Source organism: Natator depressus, chromosome 9 (genome assembly GCF_965152275.1).
Source record: "Natator depressus isolate rNatDep1 chromosome 9, rNatDep2.hap1, whole genome shotgun sequence".
NCBI classification, from domain to species: Eukaryota; Metazoa; Chordata; order Testudines; family Cheloniidae; genus Natator; species Natator depressus.
Window position 1 is genome coordinate 86987355 of NC_134242.1, and position 27574 is coordinate 87014928.

Here is a 27574-nt window from a genome sequence, read left to right on the forward strand (position 1 = left end):
GGGTGGGTTGCTGGGGCCCAGTGATGTTGGTGTATGGGGGGGGCAGGGTGTTACTCGTGTACGGGGGGAGAGTGCTGGGGGCCAGGGGTTACTGCTGTATTTGGGGGCTGCTAGGCGTTCGGTGCTACCGATGTCTTTGATGGGGAGTTGCTGGGGGCCCGGGGTTGCCGGAGCATCTGGCGGGGGCGGGGGGGATCGGGACTCGCTAGGCCCGGCGGTGCCTGGCCGGGGAGGTTTGCGGGCAGGCGGCGGTGCTGTGGCTTGGCAGCCGCACGCCGAGGCTAGGCGGGCTGCGGCGCGTTCTGCCGCGGCTCGGAGGGGGGGCGCGCGTTCTTCTCCCAGGCTGCCCCGGGCCCCTTTCCCGTCATGCCTGGCGGGCCGGCCCGTCCCCTCTGACCCGGGGCCGTCGCTCCCCCATCCGGGCTCTCGGCGCCACACGGGGAAGATGGCGGCGGCGGGGGCGCTCCCTGCCGAGTGGATAAAGAACTGGGAGAAATCGGGCAAGAGCGAGTTGTGAGTGCGGGGCCGCGCGGGGGGGGGGGCGCGGAGGGGCCCGGGCGCTGGAGCCCGGGGCCCGCCGGCCGGAGCCGGAGTCTGGGGCCCGGTCGGGCGGAGGGGCCAGGAGCTGGGAACGGAGAGGGTAGAGGGCAGGGCTCCGGGCTGCGTTCGCCACACCGCACCCCGAAGGGCTGAGCTCCCGCTACCGGGTCTGTGCCCTTTCACCCTCACTAACGCTCTCCCCGGGGCGCGACTCGGCCCCCTCCGTCGGCCCAGCTCGCTGGGATCTGGGGTGTACGAGTCCCAAGCGCCCCCCTCCTGTCCTTGGGCTAAGCTCCCCCGAGCGTTGGCCCCCGTTCGCCCCCAGTCCCTCCGCCCGCGGGGCTGAGCCCGAGGCTCCCGAGTTCGCCTGTCTTCGCCAGTGCCGAAGCGTCAGGCGCCCCAGTGCTGAGCTTCCCTAGCAAGGCCCCGAAATCCTTCGATCCGAGGGATTTAATGCTCACGTCTCTCCCCCGATCCAGCCCAGGGTGGTCGCTGCGGTGGATGGCTCCTCCCATCCCTCCCTTGTGCTCCTGCGAGGGGGCCTTTGTGTGTGCCAGGAGAGGTCCACTCAGCCCTCCCCAATCCATCTGGGTCCACTGGGCTTGGCAGAGAAAAGAGCTGCCTTGTCAGCATCCCCTAGATACTAGTCCTAAGAGGTCTCCACCTTGGCAGGTTACCTGCTTGTATTGCCCACTATGTATTGGGGTTGCCTTTGATCAGGAGGTTTGACTTGAAATTCACAATCGCCTCAATTTAACATTGAGTTGTTACTTGGGATGAAGGTTTTTTTTTAATATTTTAGATTAATCGGAAGGGCTCTTTAAAAACTTCCATCTCTCTGGCTTTTATTAAAAGTGATGACACTTTCAAAGTTAAATTTTAAGCATAGAATATTTTGTGGTGAATTTCAAGGGGATATTATAGTATCCACAGCATCATTAATTTCCCTTCCTCAAATTGGCACAGCTTTACAGTCCTCTTAAAAGCTGGATGAGGGGAAGGGGTGATGAGGTGAATGGCGAATGTAGAGGCCCTCTGCAAACACCACAGTTCTTCTCTTGATCTCTTCCATTTTGTAGTGGAAGGAGGGGAATAGCCATGTTGTCAGTGCCCTTGTGTCATGCTATATATAGGCTTGACGTGACCGTGGCTTAAACATGTTTTTGTCTATACTAAAAACTAAACTATATTACGACCAAATAAAGAAACAGCTGTATGGTAATAGGGTCCCCTGACAAGTAATAACTGCAGTGTAGATGGGGCTATAAAGAAGCTAAAGTTCAAACTCCTTTTTAACTTTCCCTGTTTAGGATTCTGTGTTGACAACTGATTTCACAATAAACTTGAAAGATAGTGAATAAGTATAGAGACCATATATTAGCCACTGTTTACAAATTTCGGTTCAATATGATTAATTTTTAAAAAACCCTCTTATGATAGTTGGGTAATATAAAGTTAATGTTGAGAGATATTTCATAGTTGATTGTGTAAAGATATGTGCGTTGTTTGAAGACTCTGTAGTGCTATAAAAGCAAATTTGCAGCAGTTTAGAAGGGGTGGATTAGCTTATTCTTTGGCTATTATAGGATTCAAACAGATCAGCTAAACCATTTTTAACAAAGAGACAGACTATCTTAGAAATGTGTTACACAAAAGTATTCTACCCTAGCCTTTGAATCCATGATTTTAAATAACAAAACAGAATATAAAATGATTTTGGTCCATTCATGATGGTTTATCACAGTGTTAACAGTTTAAATCTTTTAAAAGTGAAGAACTGTATCTTTATCAAACATTCCAGAAGATTTCTTGTGGACCAAAATTCTGGTTTCCTTGGAAGTACATACTGAGCAATTTTGCTAGAATTTTTATTCTGAAACACTGACCAATCCCTCTGTTAATAAAGAAAAACAATTATTGATTGCATTTTACATTCAGTTTAGATACTGAAATGAAATGCTTCAAAAATGTTTTATAACAGTTCTAGAAGTGAAGAATTAGAAGCTTAGAAAGGGTGCTAGGTGCTTTGCAGAAGACCTAGGACATGATTCCAGCTCTAAAGAGCTTGCAGTCTAAATTAATATATAGCATGACTGATTAAGTTCATAAACTGTGGGAAGGGGATGAGATGTAGAAGGACAACACCTGTAATTCTAGCAACTAAAGCTAAGTGACAAATGTTAGCAAAACTTGTTTTACCGATCTTTTTCATTGGGGGTAAGCTCCTATTCTCAAGCCAATGTTTAGTCTTTAAGCATGGTGGGGCTGGGCAAAACAGAAGCAAAATATCAGCTTTCACTCAAATAAGAACCAGGAATTGTCTGGGGAACAATCTATGGTGAGTAGGAAGAAAAGGTGAGGAAAGATAGGAAAATTCATTAATTGCTGGTAATGTAAGGTAGCTTATGAGATCCAGCAAGATCACAGTCTGAAATGGTATGTTGGCAAAGTTATTAGTTATCTATACTTCAGCATCATTTTGCAAGTTGGGAATTGCCCTAATGAAACAGACCAAATACTTGTTTAGTATTTTGATTCTTGACTGTGACCAGTTCTGGATGCTCAAAAGGCAGAAATAAACAGCCCACTATATATTGCTCCTATATAATACTGTATAAAAGTGTGGTGATCAAGTTATGCTCTGAAGCATGAGAGTTGATGGCTTTTGTAATATTATAAGGGCTGTCAAGCGATTAAAAAAATCAATCATGATTAATCATGCTGTTGTTAATAGAGTACAATTTATTTAAATATTTTCTACATTTTCAAATATATTCAGTTATAACACAGAATACAAACTGTACAGTGCACACTTTATATTTATTTTTGATTACAAACATTTCCATTGTAAAAAAGAAAAGAAATAGTATTTTTCAATTCACCTAATACAAGTATTGTAGTGCAATCTCTTTACCATGAAAGTTGAACTTACAAATGTAGAATTATGTACAAAACCCCCCTGTATTAAAAAATAAAACAATGTAAAACTTTAGAACTTACAAGTCCAATTAGTCCTGCTTCTTGTTCATCCAGTCGCTCAGACAGACAAGTTTGTTTACATTTGCAAAAGATAATGCTGCCCGCTTCTTGTTTACAATGTCACCTGAAAGTGAGAACAGGCGTTTGAATGGCACAGTTGTAGCTGGCATCTCAAGATATTTACATGGCAGATTTGCTAAAGAGTCGTGTGTACCTTGATGCTTCAGCCACCATTTCAGAGGACAAGTGTCCATGCTGATGAAGGGTTCCGTTTGATAACGGTCCAAAGCAGTGAGGACCAACAAATGTTCATTTTTATCATCTAAGTCAGATGCCACCAACAGAAGGTTGATTTTCTTTTTTGGTGGTTTGGGTTCTATAGTTTCCGCATCAGAGTGTTGCTCTTTTAAGACATCAGAAAGCATGCTCAACACCTTACCCCTCTCAGATTTTGGAGGGCACTTCAGATTCTTAAATCTTGGGTCGAATGCTTAGCTATCTTTAGAAATTTCACATTGGTATCTTTTGCATTTTGTCAAATTTGCAGTGAAAATGTTCTTAAATGAACAACGTGTGCTGGGTCATCATCTGATACTGCTATAACATGAAATATATGGCAGAATGCAAATAAAAGAGAGCAGGAGACATACAATTCTCCCACAAGGAGTTTGGTCACAAATTTAATTAACACATTATTTTTTTAACAAGCGTCATCAGCATGGAAGCGTGTCCTCTGGAACGATGGCCAGAGCATGAAGAGGCATATGAATCTTTAGTGCATCTCGCATGTAAATACGTTGCGACACCAGCTACATCGGTGCCATGCGAACGCCTGTTCTCACTTTCAGGTGACATTGTAGTTAAGAAGAGGGCAGCACTATCTCCCCTAAATGTAAACAAACTTGTTTCTTTTAGCGATTGGCTGAACAAGAAGTAGGACTGAGTGGACTTGTAGGCTCTAAAGTTTTACGTAGTTTTTGAGTGCCGTTTTGTAACAAAAAACCCTAAATTTGTAACTTGCACTTTCATGATAAAGAGATTGTACTACAGTACCTGTATGAGGTGAATTGAAAAATACTGTTTTTTTATCATTTTTACAGTGCAAATATTTGTAATAAAAAATAATATAAAGTGAGCACTGTACTCTTTGTATTCTGTGTCGTAATTGAAATTGATATATTGAAAATGTAGAAAAACATCCAAAAATATTTAATAAACAATAGAATACCAATTGAAATTTAAGTGAGATTAATCACGATTAATTTTTTGAGTTAATCACGTGAGTTTACTGTGATTAATCGACAGCTCTAAATATTATTCTAGCTAGTCTGATCTTTTGTACTTTTTAAAAAGTCTTTGTTTTGATAAACAAGTATGACAAATGTATCAAAGAGCATGGAGTGGATCATGTTACTGTAAGTTTAAAAAATGCAATATCTATCATCAGCATTGACAAAGAGATTAAGACAATTCAATCTATGCACTATTCTAAGCAATATGAAAAATACTAAATCTTAAAGTTAACACTGTTATGACGTAAGACATTGATACTCAAATAACAGATTATAAAGATTCTAGACATATCCATAGATGGCTACTGTCTAAAATAAGAATATAACTTATTAGTCTAAGCCAGTGATTCCCAAACTTGTTCCATCGCTTGTGCAGGGAAAGCCCCTGGCGGGCTGGGCCAGTTTGTTTACCTGCCGCGTCAGCAGGTTCGTCTGATCGCGGCTCCCATTGGCCGCGGTTCACTGCTCCAAGCTAATGGGAGCCGCTGGAAGTGGCGCGGGCCGAGGGACATACTGGCTGCTGCGGAACAAGTTTGGGAACCACTGGTCTAAGCGGTCAGCCATCCCATTCCTAAAAATTCTTCACAACCTTTATTTATAATAATTTATAATTGTACACTTTATAAACTAAGCATGTAAATAACATGTAAAAACAGTAACTGTGTAACCGATTAAAATTCTGTTGGTTACACGGTTAAACATTTTCCCATAGGAATTAGGGTGTGGGGTGTGCTGCAGCACCCCTGTGTTTTATGTGGGTCCCCGCTGCTGGCCCCTGCACCCAGGGGTCCCTGCTGCCGCCTAGCGTCCTGGCTGTGGGGCTGGCAGCCAGGACGGACCCCAACTGCTCTGGGATGCCAGGTGGCCGTAGGGCTGGCAGCCCGGAGGGACCCCAGGCACACAGGGCGGCAGCTGAGACCCTGGGCGAAGTTTAATCGTTAACAGAAACCGATAAGCATCAAGCATGTTAGTTAACCAGTTAAACTCATACATCCCTATTATAAACTTAATTTAATTAGCTCTTTTACTGACTTGTAATGTCTAGTCCTTCTTAGACAATTTTTGAACTATTTGTCGCAATCAGTATCTTGCATCAGTGAGTTTCACATACCCGTTATCTGTTGGAAAAAAGTATTTAAAATTTTCTGCCTTTTAATTTATGTGTCACTTGTTTTTGAGAGAGGTTAGTTAATGCTGGTCATTCTTTTTCTTTTCTTACTAACTGCTCTTAATCTTCTTGAAAGCTCCTACACTTGTAACTTTGTTTTAGTCCTGTGTTTTTTTTAAATGAGGTGACCCAAACTGAACATTTTTCACGGTGAGGTCATTTTTTTATATGCGCGCGTTCGCATGTGTGTCTCTTAACCCTTCTAAGTATACCATAGTACCTTATTTGTGTTTCGCCACTGCTTGGTACTGGGTGGACATACCCATTGAATTTATACAATGACAACTTTGTTTTCTCGTAAATTAAAAAACTAATCCAGGAATGTGTAGTGTGTCAGAGTAGCTTTAATGATTTCTTTGGCCAGCTTAAACAATGGATTGATCTTTAAGATGAGCTGAAAGAGCATTCTTGATATTTTGAGTCTCCTTTCAGTTTGTCGTATGTGATGGGAGTTTATATTTGTCTGTAGTACAGAGACAACTTAAAACCCTTGAATTTGTATTAAGATCTGCTGAAGTGGACCCTTCAGCGCACAGTGGAGTTCCATTAACATCACAGCTTGTTGATCCATTATAAAAACTGATATCAGAAGGACTTTATGTGCTCCAAAGGGTCTGCCTGAGTGGATCCCAGTGCAGGATCAGGGACTTAGTTTGGCTGTTAATTTTAAGCAGAAAGTAGAAATGACTGCACATAGGCTGACTGTAATGGGTACTAATTAATCCACTTAATATTTAAGAAAATACACAGTAGACTCAGAAGAAAGGCTAGGTTGAGATCAGATGGCCTGAAATAGTTCTTGTGAAGAGATATTGATTTTTGTAAATGCTTTTAAAGGTCTATTTATCTTGGTTAATAATGAATAGAAGAAACTTCACCATTAGTGATAGAATGAAATAGAAGCTTCTTGGCCCCAACTTTAGAACTAGACCTGTCCATGTTATGTGATATGTTAGAGAGAATCTATTGTGTTTTCTGTAACAGTAAAAAAGTAATCATAATAATTTGATCCATACCTTCACTTTATGTGGCATGAAAGCTTCCATAGTGTAGCTGTACAGTGAACCTGCTCATTACATTATATTTACATTTGAAATGGCACATTTTCTTAATGTTTTACACGGTGTGTATTGGTTGTAAGCAGCCTGAGTGACGGCTATGATTGTTGTATGAGCTTTCTTTAGAAGAGTTAATATATAATTTTGGCTGTGATATCAAGGAAGCCTAATATTTTTATATGTAATCTACATTATAATGTACTGCTATGAGTTTATATATCTTTATGAGAGAATGTAGAGATTCATTTTTAATTCTCTGAAACTCTGAAATGAATTGTAATATCTAAAGTTGTGGTCCTTACAAGAATATAATTGTTCTCTTGCAAACTTTAAAAAAAATCTGATTTGAGCAGTCTTCTACGTTTTTATAAATGTAGGTATTTACACATTTTTTAGGTCTCTGCTCTTATGCTTTGGGGCCTGATCTTGCAAGGAGAACAACGCTGGAAAATCCCGGCACCCTTGAGAAGCACTTTTGAAGTCAAAACCCCACCTGGGTGCACAGATAGCTATTTAAAAAAAATAAACAAAGAAACTTAAAATATATAAGGTCTTCTCTTTCACAGTCCAGTGTTGTTGTTTTTAAAATGGATACAAGATTATTTAGAATGCTGTTGTGTATTTTTTAAAATAAGGGATTTGCACAATATAACACAGACACTGATCCAGACGACAGAACCCTTCAGCCTATAATTATCTTTTTATATTTTTATTTAAAGATTAAAATAGCTACTTAGTAGTGTGTGCACACTCCTCCCCTTTGCTGGGATTATGTTCTGTGAAATCATGTGAATGCTTAGCATTAAAAAGTGAACAAATATTTCAAACACACATTTGGGCAAAAGTTCAATAAGGCCACTAGAAAGATACTTGCATGTCACTTCTTAATGATAATATGTAAATGGCAGTGCTTCCTTGCCTGCTTTCATGTCTTTATATTGCCTTAATTTCTCAGTTTTCTGATAGTCATGCTGAGAAAGTGTGGCAATCCAGAAGTTAGGGTATGGAAGTACTACTACATTTGTAACTTTTCTAAATTAAGATCCTAATTTTAGCATTAAGTATTGAATAAAGGTTATGTTTTGGTTTTCAACTTGTTTGGCTTGTCAAAATAATCTAAAATAACTAGATATATATACAACAGCAAACCGTACTATATAATTCTTTTTATAACTAAATTTCATGACTGATTTTGAAAACTGAAATTGTATAAAGAATATTTCTCTTTTCAGTTTGCAATTATGCCGCACACTCAGTGAAAATAAAAGCCATGAAAATGTGACTTTCAGAGGTAAGTTGATATTATCCAATATACTTGGAGTGTATATATATATGAAATTGATCAGGGTTCAGTGTGTGCCTGGATGGAATGTCAGTATATATGGTGATTGCTGCATAATAAGGAGGGGAGCTCAGTGCATAAAGCAAGGAGGATATCCATTTACACAGATTCAGTTAACCTCAAACATTCACATAGGAAGTATGCAAAGGGAGCTCTCTGCAGACCCGCAACCAGTCTTTGGTTGGGGAGGTGGACTTCTTTGCCATAGCTCCTTGTGAAGTTCCATATGCAAAGCCCTACTACTTACGTTTTGTGGAGAGCTGAGTTTTATTCTAACAAGGAATTAGGTAAATAAGAAATGCTTGGAACGTACAGAAGTAGTTGCTTAATAATGCAAGTATAAACTCTTAAACATATTGTTCAGTTTGCTCCTATAGCGTTATAGTTAGAGTTATAGTTCTTAGTTTCCAATTCTGTCTTCCTTGGGTAAATATATTGCTGGTTTTAGTTTCTAAAGTTCCAGTTTTTAAAAGGGTTTTAACGTTCATTCTAAAATGCGTGTACTTACAATTTTGGTGGGGGGGGCTTTAAGAATTAGAATGATTAAAATGTCCAAGGACAAATAGTAAGGCATAGTTTTGCAAAATAAACAAGAGAAATTGAATTTTGGCTTTGTTTGCTTTGTATGATTCCCTGAAAGGAAAGATTCAATATTATGGAGTCTGCAAAGCTGCTTACTTTATTTAGGTGGTGTCTGGGGATCTTGTTAAAACAGTTGCCTTGGGAAACGATAAAAGCAGAGGGGATTATTTATTGTGAAACACAAATATGATTATAATTAATTTTGCAAAGTAAAAAGTATTTAATGTTAAATCAGTAAAATTGCAAAAATATATTTTAACTCCCAAATATGTTTAGTACAAGTCATTGTTTTAATACAAGGCTGATGGCCCAAAAATGAGCTGTTTTCAATCGTCATCTTCCTGTACTGACTTTTATAAACTTGAGATTCAAACTTTCATTGAAATTTATATAGCTCTCTAGAACTTGCGATGTTTCCTTGTGATTAAAGAAAGTTATTAGATTTGGTGACATATTTACAAAATTGAAATTTACGCAGTCTCTATAATTGAACAATTCTCTTCAATTAAAACATAAAAAGGTCCGATTCTGCTCTCACAATGATGTAAAATGGAAATAACTCCATTTAAATCAGTGTTTTGTGTTATAAAACTAGTGAGAGGAAATCAGGCCCACAGTCTTCTGGGGAACTCATATTTATCTATTTCAGAAAATACATTAGCTTGATGAAGACAAAACACTTCACATTTTCTTTTTTTGGTAGATGCTTAGATACAACAATGATGCTTTCAATAAAAAAAGAATAAAACTGTGATTAATTTATATTATTTTTGTGTGAATTGTTACTACCAGCAGTGATCACTTCTTAAGATTCGGAGTAAGTTCTTTATCAAATTCAAGCGCTGCTTCCTTTTTATATTTAAAATTATTTATTTGTATTATTATTATTATTTATTATTATTTATTATTTATTATTGTAGTGTCCTAGAAACACCAGACAAGGATTCTGGTTCCATTGGGGTATGTGCTATACAAGCAAATAGGACAGTCTCTGTCCCTAAGAGTTTTTTGCTATACTTTAACATGTGCCCCAGACGCTGTTTCTCTCTCAGAATAAGTTGAGATTTAAGCTGAGAACAGAAGGTCTGTAAGTGTAGTAAAATATGCTTCTGTCTCATCTGATGACTAAGGTATCAGACTTTTAAAATTATTTCTGTAGCATATGTTGACCTACTATAAAATGCTTCTGAATTATATATTTCAAATATCCTAAATATCCGCTCAAAATTTAAACAACCCCCTCAAACGTCTACTTCTGAAATAATACCATTATTTATTTAGAAGATATGCCTTTTCTCAATATTGCAGCTGATCTTGGAAAAAATATCTTTGACTGTCTAGTTAGGTGAATGACTTCGACTAACTGATTATTTTGAAGATTAGCGTAATCGATGAATGCGGATTGAAAGCCGAGGACAAAAACATAGGAGTTGTCATATTGGATCAGACCTGAGGTTCATATAGTTCATTATCGTGTTTCTGACTGGCCAGTACCATATGTTTCGGAGGAAGATGTAAGATTGCTGCAGTATGGAGGTTTGGGGTTACCTGTCCCCACATTAGGTCCCCTCCTGAATTCTAATAGAGATTGGCTTAAGATCTGAAGAATTAGAGTTCCTTCATCAGAAATACTACATTAAAGAAAATTAAGACCTTCTTGCCCAACTCTGAAATTAAACAATTCCATGCTATTAATGTAATTTCAGGTTAGAGTTTTGTATTCCCAAATGTATAGACGTCAAAAAGATCCATGATCTAAATACTCATTGAGCACACTGTTGATGTTTAATATTTTCATCCGGGTGTTTGGTATAGCTATGTGTACATGGCTTGGTAGAAGTGTGATTTTTCCCTGCTTGTGTTCACATAGTTGTGCTAACTCTCAGTGAGCTAGCGCAATATAAATAGCAGTGTAGCCACACTATAACGCTGCTTGTGGCCATGGAGGCATGGGTGAACTTTACCAAATATATATGCACCAGTTTCAGGTGGGTTTGTACTCAGTACAACTCAGCGGTGCCTCCATGGCCACTACCAGAGCTACTGTGGCTACGGTGCTATTTATATTGGTAGTAGCTCAATGAGAGCCTGCGCAAGTGTGACAATGAGCAGAGGAATCACACCCCTAGCTTGCAGTGTAGACATAGACTATAACAACGGTGGCTAAATTTACTGACCCTCCGAGCCGCATACGACAATCTTCAGAAGTTCAAGAGCTGGGGTGTGCCTGCCGGGACTCGGGGCCTCAGCCCTCCAGGAGATGCCTGCTGGGGTTTGGGGCTTCAGCCCAGCTCCTGCTGAAGCCCCGAGTCCCGGCAGGTACACCCTGCGGGGCTGGAGCCCTGAGACGGCCCTCCTCCCTTCTGGGCAGAAGCCAGAGGCGATACGTGGGGGGGACACATGGGGTCACGCGCCCTCCCTCCACCCCCCAATTTTTGCCATGGTTTGCTTGCCGTGATCAGTTGCAAGGTGCCGCACAGCCCCCACCCTGCATGGCAGCTGCTGGATCTGGCAAGCTGGGAGCTGCAGCCATAGTGAGAGGCAATGGCATATAGCTGGGAGCTGCAGGGAGAGCCGCTGCTTTTGCTGCTTCCTCTCCCCCGTGAGCTAAAGCAACAGCCCCTCCCTGCAGCTCCCAGGTGTTTGCTGTTGACTCTCCACTGGGAGCTAACACCTGGGAGCTGCAGGGAGGGACTGCTGAGGGTATGTGGGGGGCATGCTTCGGAGGGCATGACTCAGTCTGTTAGGAGGGACATTTAAATTGTGCCCCCCCAACAGGTACCAGTCATCTCTGGCAGAAGTCCCTAACCCCGCCGCCCCAAGCTTCCCCCTCCCCCCAGCCTGCTAGGCGGAGAGTGGGGGACGGGGGGCCTCCGCGAGCCATACTTTAACTGTAAAAGAGCCTCATGTGGCTTGGAGCTGCGGTTGGCCACCCCTGGTCTATAATATAATTATACGCATAATGAAAATGTACGTCCTTTGTGTTTTGGCTTTTAGCCACATCAGTTGTTATAAATGTATTCTTCACCCTGTAATAAGGTGTTTTAAAGACAATTCTGTATACATTTAAAATAGTGTAGCCATCTGTTTTTAACTTGTTGGAACCATGTGTATAAAACAAGCATGTATTTAATGTTCTATAATTCTCCCCAAACACAGTCTCTGATCCAAGGAGCAGTGAAGAACTTTTCAATTTAATGTAATGCTCTGAAGCATGTGACATTATTTAATCATAGAAGTTTTTCTCTCACTTTTCTCTCTACAAAGAATTCAGCCTGACAAAGTGTTTCTCAGTTGTTAATTTTCCACCTAGAGAAGTGGATATTAATTTTTATAGCTGCAACTTAGTTTATTATAGTATTTTTCCTTTGTCATGACATAATCTCTGATTTATGTGCACTATGCAAATGTGTCTTCATCCAGGGAAGCTCATATTGTTGTGCATGAGACTGGTGTAATAATTCATCCCATTTTAGTCTATGGCATTTAACTCTTCTTTCCATAGAATCTCTAGGACAAGGACCATATTTTGCTATGTGCTTGTACAGTGCCTTGTACCATGAGGTCAGATTCGGACCTCAAAGTACTGCCTTATACAAATAAATAATCTTCTGGGTGAAGTGGGGAAAAAACACATTCTCTGTGACTACTAACTGCACCAAGTCTGCAGCATCACTGTAGATTTTTCCCTGGAAGTTAGACCAAGGATTACCTAACACTTGTGTTCCTAATGCGTCTGTTTTATGTTTGACAGATATCCAGCAGGCTCTGTATGAGCTTGCAAATCACGTTGTCAAGGGAAACTTAAAGCACGATCAAGCTTCTAATGTTCTCAGTGATGTTATAGTAAGTATATATTTGTACTACTTGCTGTAGGTTTATTTAATATTTTAGTTAGCTTATTACTTATGGAAGCCAGAGTAAATGGGAAACCAGCAGAAACACACCATACCCTGCAGATGTAGTCCTTAAAACTTTTAAAGAAACTGCTTTTACTCCTAGGGCTTGTACACAATTGCACTTAGTTTAGTATAACTCAAGTTGCTCAGGGTGTGAAAAAGCCATCCCCCGAGTGACGTAAGTTGCACCATTCTGAGCGCCGGTGTGGATGGACAGCGCTGTGTCGGTTGGGCAAGCTGTCCTGCTAACATAGCTACTACTGCTCGGGGAGGTGGACTTGGAAGTGTAACTCCATGCCAGATACTCTGCCCATCTTGTTCTATCCCCCCCCCTCCCCCCCCCCCCCAAAAAAAATTAAGGTGATACTTTTGACTATTAAAACCTTATAGCTTCAGCATAAGTTTAAGGTCTACTATGGGTTGTGAAGAGAGAGGGAATGAAAGCATTGAAATGAAAAGTATTACTTGTATACAATTATAACTATTGTGCCAAGACCACCATAAAGGATATGTTGGTGATGCTACATCTTTCCTGTTGAAGTGCCCTGTAGTGAATGAAAATTTCCCAAGTCTAGGTTAAAATGGTATTCATGGAAAGTATATTGAGGTTCATCTGATGAAAAGCTGAAGAGAGAAACAAATGTTTTATAGACATACGTGGGGGACTATGGTACTCAAATGCATGCCTGTTCTTGACTGGGAAGTTTGGATCTTTTTTAACTTTATGGTTCTTTTGTTTACCCACAATGCTAGCGAAGCCTTTCAGTTTTTACAATCAGTACTTTTACTATAGAAAATAGTTTAGATACTAGAATGTTCAGGAGAGAGGAGTGGGTGTTTGGGGTAGCTATAGAACAGCGTTGTGGGCTTTCTAGCTAATGCTAGGTCTGATTTATGTGGAGCTCACTTAAATTCCCAACATATTAAAAAATACCTCAGGACTGAGGCTATGAGGGGGGAAAAGGTGGATTGATTTAGATAACCAGTTTTAATTTTGATTGGCTGTTGTGCTTTTTAGTTATTTTCCTAAAGAGAGGTTGATTTTCACTGCTTGGTAACCAGTAAAACATACTGATTTGCAACTGAGTACAGCCTTTATGCTAAATTTGGTATTTCTTTTTGCTGACCAGAAGGATTTGCTACATGAGAAAAATGTTTTTAGATATTGTATAATTGTATAGCTAATGTGCACTAAATCAGATTCTAAGATTTTACTTCTTTATTATGTTTAAAAATGGTGAGTGATGGATTTCTTATTTACTAGATGATTAATGTTTTGGATCTGTGCCCAGCTGTATTTGGATGGAAATTGGAATTCAATCAAAAATGCACAAAACTAGTTTCACCTCACTTAAAAACTACTTGCTTACAAAATCAGGCACTAAAAATACAAAAGAGTCACAGCACACTGTTACTGAACAATTGCTTATTCTCTCTTTTGTACCATACAGTTATAAAATAAATTAATTGGAGTATAAGTATTGTACTTACATTTCAGTGTATAATATATAGAGCAGTATTAACAAGTTGAACGAAATTTTAGTTTGTACTGACTGCATTTGTGCTTTTTGTGTAGCCTGTTGTAAAACTAGATAGATATGTAGATGAGTTGATGTACCCCCTAGATGTCCTCTGTGTACTCCGAGGGGTACATGTACACCTGGGTAAGAACCACTGCTGTAGGCTCCTCCAACCACTTCCACCAGTTCAGTAGTTTGAATATCATTCAATTCTGGCAGCAAACATATACTGTTTAAATAATATTTTTATTTAAATGATATAATAGATTTAAAGTAAGTTGAATACTTAGCATAGATTCTCAATTTCAAATTTAAATAGATTTAATTTTATAGATTATAGATCTATGATTTAATTTAAAACGAACTGATTTTTTTTATTTATTTTTTTTATAAATTTACCATGATTTATATGGCATAGTGTTTTCAGTATATTTATCCTAGGGTGAAATGGGAACCCCGGGATCTGGAGACACTGTGTGTTAGTGTTTGGCTACAAAGTGTATGGAGTCAGTTTGGCAGATGATTTGTTACATGAAGCCATTTCTTAAATTCTCTGATTTTTAACTTAGAAATTAAGGGAGATGTTCAAAGGCACAAATGACTTTTAGGGTATCTACCTTCTCTTGACTTAGAATACCAGACTGCCATTTGTGCCTCTGACAGTCCACCCCTTATTTATACCACTTCTGCAACAGTCACTGTTGTTAAGCAGTGTTCAGTCATTTTAACTTTAATGAAATGTATGTTTTATATGTATAGAAGTTAAAAACGATATTAAGGTTTGGATTTTGCAAGTGCAAAAGTCAGAACTTTGAATTGTTTGTGACACTATACAGTTTGGATAATTATCAAAATGAATACAACTGGCTGTGGATGTGCTTTAAACTGTAAACTTGGGATGTTTATGTGTAGGAAAATCAATGTACTGTTGATGCACAGTACATTCTTAAAATAATTTTTAATTTGATTATTAGTCAAAACTTTTTCAGGTTAGCTGACTTAAAGTATTCTACAGTATGTTGTTCAGGCAAAAGAATATCCTTAAGGCATGCAGAATGTCCTTTCTATTTAACTGTGTATCACTACCCCTTAGAATAACAAAAAGAACCCAAAACAGGTTAATTTAATCTTAATTGTGCACCCAAAAAAGGCATCTTTGGGTTTGAGAATCAATATAAAATACTTAGTTCAAAAACTGAATTGTAGAAGCACTTGAAAACAGGGATTTACAATGGGCGTGCCTTGTCAACCTTTAATAATAGCATTTCTAATTCAGTGCACTTTTAAAACTTATGCCATACCCTCAGACATGAGTTTAACTGTCATTGAGATTTTTCTTTCTTTCAATACTTTTCAGCTCACTTGATAATGGTTTCCATTGTATTAATATTTTCTTTTGTATTTTTCCAAACACATCAGGCACAATAGATAGTTAAACCACTCCTGTTCATTGATTTAACAAGAGTAATGTTAGTGGATCTAAATGTACATTTCTGTCAAGACTCTCTTTCTTTATTAAAACAATAGACTAAAATATTCTAATTACACATTGTGGTATTCCTGCATTTACTGTGTTTTTTGTTTCGGTTAGGAATTTCGAGATGACATGTCCTCCATCCTTGCTGATGTATTCTGCGTATTGGGTAGGTTTCTTTCTTCCTTTCATCACTGAAACAGCTTAGTGGAGGAGAAGTGTGTGTTCTGTCACATAAAAATCTTGACATTCCAAAATGTTATATAAAATAACTTTTGAAATGTAGTTGAATGTAACTAGTGCCATAGGAAAGCAATTTAAACATTTGTCGTTTCAGTAATGGAGTATGTACTATAAACGTATACAATTCATGGTTATTTTGCTTTTGTCTTCATATAAATGAGTATATGCATAGTAAAACACTTCTTATGCCTTACCAAACTATATGTACGTTGTTTAGAAATCAAGGAAATTGATGATAGTTACAATCTGTTTGAACAGGACTATTATGCAGCTCCCTAGAACTTGAACTCCCCAGAGTTGAAGTTTCTGCCATTAGTACTAATGCATTGATGCAGTGTGTCAGGCAATCCAAATTTCCAGACAACAGAGGAGATTACTGGTCTTAACGATTGCATATTTTCAGCTGAAGATTTTTTGGTAGTTTCACAGCAGTCTCTAGGCTTTTTTTGCCCTGGTAGTTTTGTGTAAGATATCCGTGATGGAGATGGGTCTCTTATTTACAAAGATTCCTTTCAGAACTCCCAATAAAAGGAGCAACATATGTACATTTCTGTCCTGATTGTGCAACCTTTACTCATTCCAATAGTCCCATGAAAGTTGATGGGAATACATGCACAAAAAAGTTACAGAAGCTTGCTCTTAAGTATGAATAGCAATAGGTTGTGAAGTCAGTGACTTAGCAATAATAACCATAATTATGACTTTTAAACAAATGCTCTTATAAACTGGTAATTATAATTTTTCTTTGATTTTTACAAATCTGGATTGTAAATGGTATTGGTAGTTGCTATTGTAGCTGTATTTGCACTTACACTGTAACTGAAATGAAGCTTAGTCTTACATTATACCTATTGTTCCTAGAATATCAGGGTGGGAAGGGACCTCAGGAGGTCATCTAGTCCAACCCCCTGCTCAAAGTAGGACCATTCCCCCCAGATCCCTAAATGGACCCCTCAAGGATTGAACTCACAACCCTGGGTTTAGCAGGCCAATGCTCAAACCAATGAGCTATCCCTCCCCCTACAATACAATTTATGTATTGTTCATAAATACAGTCAAGGCAACTGGATAGGTCCTGGAAGAACAATAAGTATAGACAAAACAAATACTTTAAAGATAAGATGCAAGAGAAAAAAGTACACTTTTCTTTCCCTCTATCTACTGAAAGTTCTTTCTGCCTTTTTTTCAACTGTAGAAAGATGTCATGATTTACATTGTTTTTAATTAAGATATTTTATTGAATTTTTCAAACAGCCTATATAATATATAAAACAAACTAAGAAGATACTTGCAGGAATTATGTAAATCCGTACATATCTGGAAAAACAAGTACTATGAAAACACAATTACTAAAAGAGTACCTCCTGCTGCAATCAGATCTGTGTGGGCAGACTCTTGTGCCTTCGAAGATCAGATTACTTCAAGAGGGTCAATGTGTGTACAAAAAATAAATATGAAATCGCATAAATCACTAGGCAAAGAATATTATGTTCTAGTCCTTTAGTCAAAGGATGAACAGTCATATCTTTTAGGCAGTTTATGTACAAAATTTTGGTGATTTTTACAAAAATGGTGCTAACTGACCCAGGAAAAATTTATTATATAAGAAGACTCAAATTCAGGAAGATTTAAGATTTAAAAGGAACATAGCCCACCCATTTCAAAGGAATATTCTCTCTAGCTACAGTGATAGCAATCAGAAGAGTTGTTTCTTACCATGTCATCAAACATGGTAGCTCTGTAACTTGGTAAGTAACTTGATCTGTTATGAGCGCATTTCTAACAGGATGTCAGGTTTATGTGTTCAATTTCATATATATATGTGGTGAGATAAAGATTCTGAAAAACAGTTTTAAACTGTAGTTGAAAAAGTTAAATTGAATTGAGAAGTGGCTTTAGTTGAGTGAGTGATCTTGCAGTTTCACTTGACTAATATGGGACAGTGAGTCTTCTCTTAAAGATCTTTAAGATTTTGTCATCCAGGAATGTATAGCATTTTACCCAAAACTGCTAACATCAATGAAATTCTGGACCAGCTACTATCATTAGGATCAGCAGCAACGTTTTCTCTATTATTTGTTTGATATCTGTATGGACCACCAAGAAACTCTTGAGACTGTTCTTTTTCTTTCTTTTCCAGATTTGTAATCTACATGAACGTGTATAAACGTAGCTACTAATTTCATTTAGGAAGCTGACTTTTCTCCCCCTTTATGTTGGAGGGCTCTGATATTGTGCATTATTGCCAAAGTCCTCTAGCAAAAACATGCATATTTTGGACCTGATTTTTTCTAATGTAAATAAATAAGCATAAACATTTGGGGCTGGGAAAGGAGAGGAGCAATTTGTACATAAAGGAGCCGTAAAGAGGATACCATCTTGCTTTGCATATCACCTGAGTGCTCAACGGTAACTGTTGAGAGAGTTGTGGCTACAGGAGAAGATAAAGCTGGCCTGGCCTACCCTAAGTTGTTTCTGAGAATGGGATCCTTGGGATCACTCAAATTCTCCATTAGTAGAAACAAGGGATTGGAAAAAAGACCTTTTTTAATGTCTCATGGTGGATTTCACCCTAGCTTCTATATTAACATAATTTTTATTGATTTTTATGGTGAAGATTGTGGGCTTATTTATATCCCTGAACTAAATAGTTCTGGAATTCGTTCCTTTTAAAAATATCAGGGAAATTGAGGGCTAGTTTGTGTGTTAATGATCTTCCCTGAGATAGGGGTTATGCATTGTTGAACTGTCTGGAGCGGTTCAGGAGAGAGATTGTGATTCAGGGCTAATCTACACTACTGTGCTACATCGGCTCAGCTGCACTAATGCAGCTGTGCTGCTTTAGCATGTCTGGGGAAGATGTGCTATGCCGACGGGAGAGACATAATTACTCCACCTCAGTGAGAGGCAGCAACTATGTTGGTGGGAGAGCGTCTCCCGCTGACAAACCACTAGTGGGGACAGCGCTTAGGTTGATGTAACTTGCATTGCTTGTGGGGGTGGCTTTTTCACACCTCCCCTCCCCCCGAGCGACGTAATTTACATCGACTTAAGCGGTAGTGTGGACAAAACCTCAGTCTGACTGTTGATCTGGGAAAAGTGTAAACGTCACTGGCTCTGTACCTAGTTTAGTGTCTATGTCTTTTGATACGCCAACCTAACTATGCTCTATGCTTCTATAGAGGCTGCTTCACCTTATGTGCTGTGAGCAGTGTAATGGGTAGTAAGGTAGTAGTGGGGCACCTTATAGTGCCGTACAAGTGGGCCACGATCTGATCTAAATGCAAAAAGTAGTGTTTAAAGCAACATTGAGGAGGTTGAGAAATTGAATGGCAGTTCTTCCTGCGATATTAACCAGAGCAATGTTACATGTTCTGTGCTTTTGATATCCTACATTGATAACACAAAATATATCACTATTTAACAAGACAAACAGATACTAGCTACGTTCAAAGCAATGGTTAATATTGCAGAAGCAACCTTAACTTTTGCACTTGATTTCTCAGCTTCAATGTTAAACTAACAATGGTGGGGTTTTTTGTACTCCATGTAAATGATTAGTTCCAAGTAAGGCCTAATCCTTTTTCTAGTTCTAGATTTAAAACATAGTTGTAGAAAACATATTTAAAAGGCTTAAATATTGAATTATAAAAATCTGGTGTGGGTGTTTTTCAGTAAACTTTAAAATGATTCTTACTTTATAGAATATGCAGACTAATTGCCCAGTTACTTTATAGACAAGCCATTATAGTTAACTGAGCACACAGCTGAGTTAAAATTCACAGTAATTATACCACTATATTATTTGGTGATTGCTACTAGATTTCTACCTGTTATGGATAATAGAAAATATAGGGTAGATTATTTTCTCTTGAATAACTCTAAAAGCTGATTACAAAGAAAATTTTTTCAAAAAATTCAGATGCAGAAACTTAGATAAATTACACAGTTTTACATTCACAGTGCGATAGAGCTCAGTTTGTTTCAAAGCAGCAAGTTCATTACAGTTTTTTTAGTCTTGGGGGAATAAATAATTAGACTTCAGGTAATTTAAAATATTGTTGAATAAAACAGTTGTGGCATAACTGAAAAATCTGGAAAATTTAAAGTAACAGTTGATACTCAAACTTCTGCTTTTCTCACAACTGTATGAATTAAGAATACATAGGTGCTGGAACTGGTTTTCTTGGCTTGAAGTAGTAATAACTAGGGCTGTCGATTAATCACAGTTAACTCACGTGATTAACTAAAAAAAATTAATCTCCGTGTTAATCGCATTGTTAAACAATAGAATACCAAATGAAATTTATTAAATGTTTTGGATGTTTTTCTACATTTTCAAGTATATTTATTTCAATTACAATGCAGAATACAAAGTGTACAGTTCTCGCTTTATTTTTATTACAAATATTTGCACTGTAAAAATGATAAAAGAAATACTATTTTGCAATTCACCTCATACAAGTACTGTAGTGCAATCTTTTTATCATGAAAGCGCAACTTACAAGTGTAGATTTTTTTTGTGTTATATAACTGCACTCAAAAAGAAAACAATGTAAAACTTTAGAGCCTACAAGTCTACTCAGTCCTACTTCTTGTTCAGCCAATCGCTCAGAGAAGCAAGTTTGTTTACATTTATGGGAGATAATGCTTCCCGCTTCTTATTTACAATGTCACCTGAAAGTGAGAACAGACATTCACATGGCACTTTTGTAGTCAGTATTGCAAGATATTTACATGCCATATATGCTAAACATTCATATGCCCCTTCAGGCTTTGGCCACCATTCCAGAGGACATACTTTAAAAAAAAAAAAATAAAAAAAAATGTTAATGACATTTGTGACTCAACTTCTTGGGGGAGAATTGTATGTCTCCTGCTCTGTGTTTTACTCGCATTCTGCCATATATTTCATATTATAGCAGTCTCGGATGATGGTCCCACATGTTGTTCGTTTTAAGAATACTTTCACTGAAGATTTGACAAAACGCAAAGAAGGTACCAATGTGAGATTTCTAAAGATAGCTACAGCACATGACCCAAGATTTAAGAATCTGAAGTGCCTTCCAAAATCTGAGAGGGATGGGGTGTGGAGCATGCTTTCGGAAGTCTTAAAAGAGCAACAATCCAATGCGGAAATTAGAGAACCCGAACCACCAAAAAAGGAAATCAACCTTCTGCTGGTGACATCTGACTCAGATGATGAAAATGAACATGCATCGGTCTGCACTGTTTTGGATTGTTATCAAGCAGAACCCATCATCAGCATGGATCCATGTCCTCTGGAATGGTGGTTGAAGCATGAAGGGACATATGAATCTTTAGGGCATCTGGCACATAAATATCTTGCAATGCCAGCTACAACAGTGCCATGCGAATGCCTGTTCTCACTTTCAGGTGGCATAGTAAACAAGAAGCGGGCAGCATTATCTCCTGCAAATGTAAACAAATTTGTTTGTCTGAACTGAAAGATTGACTGAACAAGAAGTAGAGCCTACAAGTCCACTCTGTCCTAAAGTTTTAGGTTGTTTTGTTTTTGAATGCAGTTATTTTTTGTACATAACTCTACATTTGTAAGGTCAACTTTCATGATAGAGATTGCACTACAGTACTTGTATTAAGTGAATTGGAAAATACTATTTTATTTTTACAGTGCAAATATTTATAATAAATATAAAGTGGGCACTGTACACTTTGTATTCTGTGTTATAATTGAAATCAATATATTTGGAAATGTGGAAAACATCAAAAAATATTTAAATAAATGGTATTTTATTATTGTTTAACAGCACAATTAATCGCGATTAATTTTTTTAATTGCTTGACAGGCCTATTAATAACCTTAATATCTGGTTTCTGCCTTCAGCACCCTCACTGTAAAAATTGTTCCATATGGCCATATGTGCTTCATATTTAAATGTCTTTGCTTTAGTCTGTCACAGATAATTACTCTTTTTATTTAGAATAGAAGTGTAGGTGTAATATTTCCAAAAAAGTGCTGTCATTCTATTTTGAGAAAACAAAACGTCAATGGAAAATAGAATTTCAGAGGAGAATAGGCCAATACATTTCTATGCTCTCTTTTAGTGAAAATGGTTTTATTTGTATATTTGCTGTTATTTTAGAAATCAGACTTGTTTAATAACAATTTATTAATTTATAACCTGGATTTAGTTTCATTAGTAACCTCACACTTCCATTGAAACAAAATACTTCCTGCCCCTCAAAAATTTATATTCTGAATACTTGATCATTAATTTTCCTTGGGTTCAAACGTACAGATGCAAATATAATTTATTGTAGCCAAGAGTCTTCAGGATAGTAGTTACTGTTTCCAGATCAAATTATTTTTGCGTATATTTGGCATTTATTTTTGATATGTTTATTACCTTATTTATTATCTGTAGCTCAGTTGGTGAGTGAATATCGGTTTTACATGCAGAAATAAAAAGATAAAGAGCTGAATACTGTCTTGTTCCACAAGTGTAATTCAGAGCACAATTTCATCTAATATTTCTACCTGAAGAGTTTGCAATCTAAAGTGATAACTGATAACAGATATGCAGTAGGGGATTGTAAGCACCAGGATCAAAGATACAGGCTGTGAGAAGCAGAATATGATACAACCTGGGGTTCAAAACAGTTATGTTTTAAAATCTCTAAGGAAACATGTTTTATAAAACAATGGAAGACTTGAGTTAATAGGCCTGGTGAAAGGGGGAGTGTTTTTTGAGGAAAAATTTGAATGAGGAGAGAACAGTTGTTCTGTGCACAAGATTAGTTAAACTATTCCCTTGATGCGGGGAGGTATTAAAGAAGACGCAGAGATGAGTGAGAGAAGTTTACTTGTTTGTTCTCATTTTTCTTTAATTTATTTTGAAAATAGGTAAATGTCCATTGCTCAGAATTTTTTTTTATTGTTGAAAAATAGGGGAACAGATCTGCTGTGTGTTCTCAAATGTATTGTTCTGATTCAGTGCACCTTAGTCCTGTTTCTGCTCCATAACTTTGTAAAGCTAAATTCTGACTGGTTTTACTTAAGACTTCGGTGAGCGAGCTCAGAATGAGTAGGGATTAAAATTTTTCTTTTTAGTAACTGCTGTAGGACCTGTATTGGTACCAAACTTAATATTGGCCATGATTTTAGCAGTTGATATCTCACAGACTCCTAGATCTAGAGATGAATATTCACCATTTGAAAGCTGAAATTCTCATCTGGTTTCATGCTCTATAATGCAATGATTCTCAAATTTCTTGAACCTACAGACCACTTGCAAGTTTTTTTAACTACACCATATCAAACATTAATTTTAATCAGAGTGGTTTTTCTTGTCTTGGTTCTTGCTGGTGCTGCTGAGGCTCTGGTTGGCTTATTTTCCCAAAACAGTGATTAGCAATATGCATACTGTAATATATTTTGGCCAGAATAGACTCTACAAAATTCTGAATAATTTGCAGGGAAGAAAAAACGTTTGCAATGTGTAGTGGTCTTTAAAAAATATCATTTAGATTCATGAGGAAAAGTCAACTCTAATAGTTTCCAGTGAAAGGGAATGAATTCTTCTGTTCCCTTCCTTACTGCCCAGAATTTATGCAGTTTGTGCATTGTGTTAGTATACACACATGCATAGTCAATTATATACCCATGTTTTAATCTTAAAGTTTTTGCATTCATCTTTGTCATCAGAAATTCAACTTTTAAAGATTATATCGCTTTTCTCTTTTTTTCCCCTTCATGCCAGTTTACTTTCTTTTATATTGTATCTTCATGGGGAGAGCTTCCTGACTAGAAACTTGAACCTTGCATTGCCAAATATGGCAGCTGGTCTAATGAAATTCAGCCACAAAGGCTGCTCCTTATTTTGAAGAGCAAGTACTCATCTCTGCTTGAGATAGTTAATGTCTGACTGTACTCAAAAATTTCATATATGTCCTATGACTGGGATAGTTCTCCACTGGCTATTGAAGTTGGGGAAGAAGCTTTTAATGGGGGCCACTGCCTTAAAGTATTGTGCTTTCCCTCTAACAGCTCTATTCTGGAGGTCACCCGGGGAGAAAAATCAAAACAGCATGAGGACCAGAGATATGGGTTTGGACTGGGTGGTAGCCCCAGCCACACTCCAGTGATCAGGAAAGGGCAGAAAGGCACCCCCTTCGTTTCCAAGTAACTTTTTTTTAACCTGGTTCATAGCTTGTTGGTCTCATCTGTAGTTGGGCAGGTGAGTCATTTCAGCCCTAAGCTGCACAGCCTGTCTTGAAAACTGTCCTGGGAATTGATAGCAGATGTGGGCTGTAGGGTAGTAACTTACACGACTCACCACCTCGCTCCCAAAGATTGAAGAGATGCGGGGAAAGGGTTGCTTTCCATCACAAGCCACCCTGTTCATCTGAATGTCTGCCTACTACAAGACCAACATATGTGACCTGTGCTCATGTGACTCTGTGCTGTGGCTGTACTGTACCAGAAGAGACACTTCATTTAAGGATTCACTGCCATGGTCTTCAAACTATGTGGTCAGATATGCTATCTTTTAAAAACAATCATGCTCTTTATGTGCACTTCATTTCTCACCATTGATATATTTGAGTGAAAATAGATTTCCATTTCTCCTCCAGTATGTATCCATCATTGTCTCGCCTGATTTGAAATCCTCATTTGGTGTGACTTTTAAACACACAGATTTTCTCACTTTCTCATTCTTCATCCCAAATCCATAATCATGGAACAGGAGATGCAGAAAAATGCACAACATTGTAATGGGGTTTGGATAAAATGTATTGTTTGCTATAATAATACAGTAGTAGGTACGCTGTCACTTGTAATTTTTAAAACTGTGCTGGTCAGAGCATTTAAGGATAAATCTGTACTGAAAGGGGGGATAATTTAATAGACTTTGCAGATGACAGTACTTAGGAATCTAAGATTGTGTCAATGGAAGAAAAGTCAAGAATATGAACTGAGAGAGAAAAATTAAGGATGCATATCTGATGCTTTATCTCTATGGAGTTATAGAAGCATGTAACAGAAGAGTAAAACACATCTAGGTAGTATTATAAAGATCACAATGTTAAGGCAGTTTTCTAGTACATTTAATGAGTATTCAGTCCAGACTCTATCAAATTGAACTCAACAGGTTATGGCAGTGGTTTTGAAACATTGTTTGAAGCCCCTGTTGTGAATGAGTGGGCCGTCTGCCTGCACCTTATTGGAATTTTCTCCTTGTTTCTGCTCTCTCTCCAATTTTCTATCTATATTTTTCCCCTTGCATTTTCCTATAGGGTTTTCCCTCTCTTGCTCTCCCCTGTCTTGATGAATTAGAGGGATCTAAACTACTCTAGACTGGGGGTAGTCTATTGATTACTGTGTTGTGGAATGTGCACTCCTGTAGGACCTGATAAGCTGCCTGAAAGGCTCTCCTATGTTACTGCTTCAACAGCTGACTGTAACAGCAGAAAGAGAGAGAGAAGGTGGAGAAAAAGCACGGGAGGGTAGACCAGTGACATAGGGGGAACAGCTAACTCTTTACCAACTTCAGATAGAAATAATGTTTATACTGTACAGAGTATAGTAGAATCTCAGAGTTATGAACACCTGAAGAATGTAACTGAACAAAATGTTATAGTTCTTTCAAAGGTTTACAACTGAACATTGACTTAATACAAATTTGAAACTTTACTATGCAAAAGAAAAATACTGCTTTTAACCATCTTAATTTAACTGAAAAAGCACAGAAAGTGTCCTTACCTTGTCAAATGTTTTTTAAACTTTCCCTTTTTTTTAGTAGATTATGTTTAGCACAGTACTGTACTGTATTTGCTCTCCACCCCCTGATTGCATACTTCCAGTTCCAAATGAGGTGTGTGGTTGACCGGGCAGTTTCGTAACTCTAAGGTTCTACTGTATGTTGGTTTCCCTGCCTCCTGGTCCTATCCCTCCTTCTACCTGCTGTACCTACTGCTGGTCGTAGGCCTCACTTAGACAGGGAGAAGGGCAAGAAAAAAGTGAATTATCTTCTGTTATTCATTCTTGTCTCCAGCATTTGTGCCACCAGTGTTAACAACCGCTGGATTTATAGATGTGCAGTGTGTGAATTCTTTTTATCAACAGAATCAGCCACTAAATATTACAGTAAGCTGAGTGTTAATGAATGGTTAGACTAGACACAGAATCAGAATGTTAATTATAACTGAATCTTAAACATTAATACATGTGCAAGCAGATTTTTACTAGGATTCATCACAAAAGGAAGAATGGGCCTTCTACATTGCAGTGGAGAAATCAGAGAGAAACCAGAAAGATATGTCGCCACGACCAGTAATGTCTCATTTTACACTTCCCCATATTCCTTTACTTCAGATATCGAAACAAGTTGTTTAGAAGAAAAAAGCAAGAGAGATCATTTTACGCAACTGGTGTTAGCCTGTTTGGTAAGTTACACTTACATACTTCTTGTGTAGCAAAAAACTTCCACGTTAAAATATGACAAGAAAATTGAAATCTGTATCTTTTACCAGATATTTTTGAGGGAAAAAATTGTATGTAATGTAATTATTGAGTTTATTTTTAAATTATTACTTATTTTGTAAGAAATACTGTGTATGTATATGACATATACTAATTTGTTGTATATTTCAAACCACATGTTTTTATTGCCAAGAGAATAACTACAACATTACTTTCATCCTTGTAGTCAGAAGGTTTGTTAGCGTGAGATAAAGCAGAATAGCAGATCGACCAGTTTTCTTATCACATATGGCAAATCCTGTGGTTCTTTATTATGTAGACTTATAAGAACAGATAACTGTTTTAACTAGCTGTATTGTAATTGCACAGAATGTCTAGTCATTAGTTTCAGGCAAAATAGTTTGTGAACAACAGTGTGTGGTGTTCGTCCTCCAAATTTACTCCTCTTTTATTGGTTAATTCTTTCCCACAAAATAAAGATCATGGAGGAAAGAATTAGACAAATTGCATATCTAGAATTTTTATGATCCTTAATTTGTCACAGTTTTTCTAGATTTAGTGAATATGTGAGATGTGAAACTCCAAAATCTGTTGTAATGAATTAATTTAATTATAGCCTCCTTCCCCCCTATAAATATTAGAGGCTCTTTTGTTAGGTGACAGTGCCACTTTATACCTGTCATGTGCCTTATTTGTATAAAATAGCAGTTCTTTTTCTTATGTTGTGAGTTTTAGTTTGTATAAGACACTGTATTATTAAAAATGTGTATTGTGTTCAAGTTTTTGTTGAGTTTTTATTAGCTGTCAAGATATCAAGCCCCATTGATCATGGGCTGGACTCAAATTACTTTACAGCTGAAAATATCCATTATAGTAGTCATTGTCAAATTTTTTTTTCCATATTTTGGACCATTTCTTAAGATGGCGATCCTTTCACAGACACCTCCCTTCCAATCTTGGTTCTACATCTGGGCTTCAACTACAGTGTTGATTAGATAATAAAGGTCAATTA

The 27574-nt window shown here is 37.8% G+C and overlaps 1 protein-coding gene across 2 annotated transcripts in view; it reads left to right on the plus strand.

The window, feature by feature from the left end:
• Positions 1–413: 413 nt before the first annotated feature.
• The window catches only part of THOC2 (THO complex subunit 2), a 108480-nt gene continuing 81319 nt past the window's right edge, over positions 414–27574 (plus strand). For both annotated transcript variants that reach the window (XM_074962531.1, XM_074962532.1), the window contains exons 1-5: positions 414–513; positions 8270–8328; positions 12716–12807; positions 15972–16023; positions 26455–26525. In XM_074962531.1, the coding sequence (XP_074818632.1) occupies positions 446–513; positions 8270–8328; positions 12716–12807; positions 15972–16023; positions 26455–26525 (342 nt within the window). In that variant the 5' untranslated portion in view covers positions 414–445. The remainder of the gene's footprint in view (positions 514–8269; positions 8329–12715; positions 12808–15971; positions 16024–26454; positions 26526–27574) is intronic.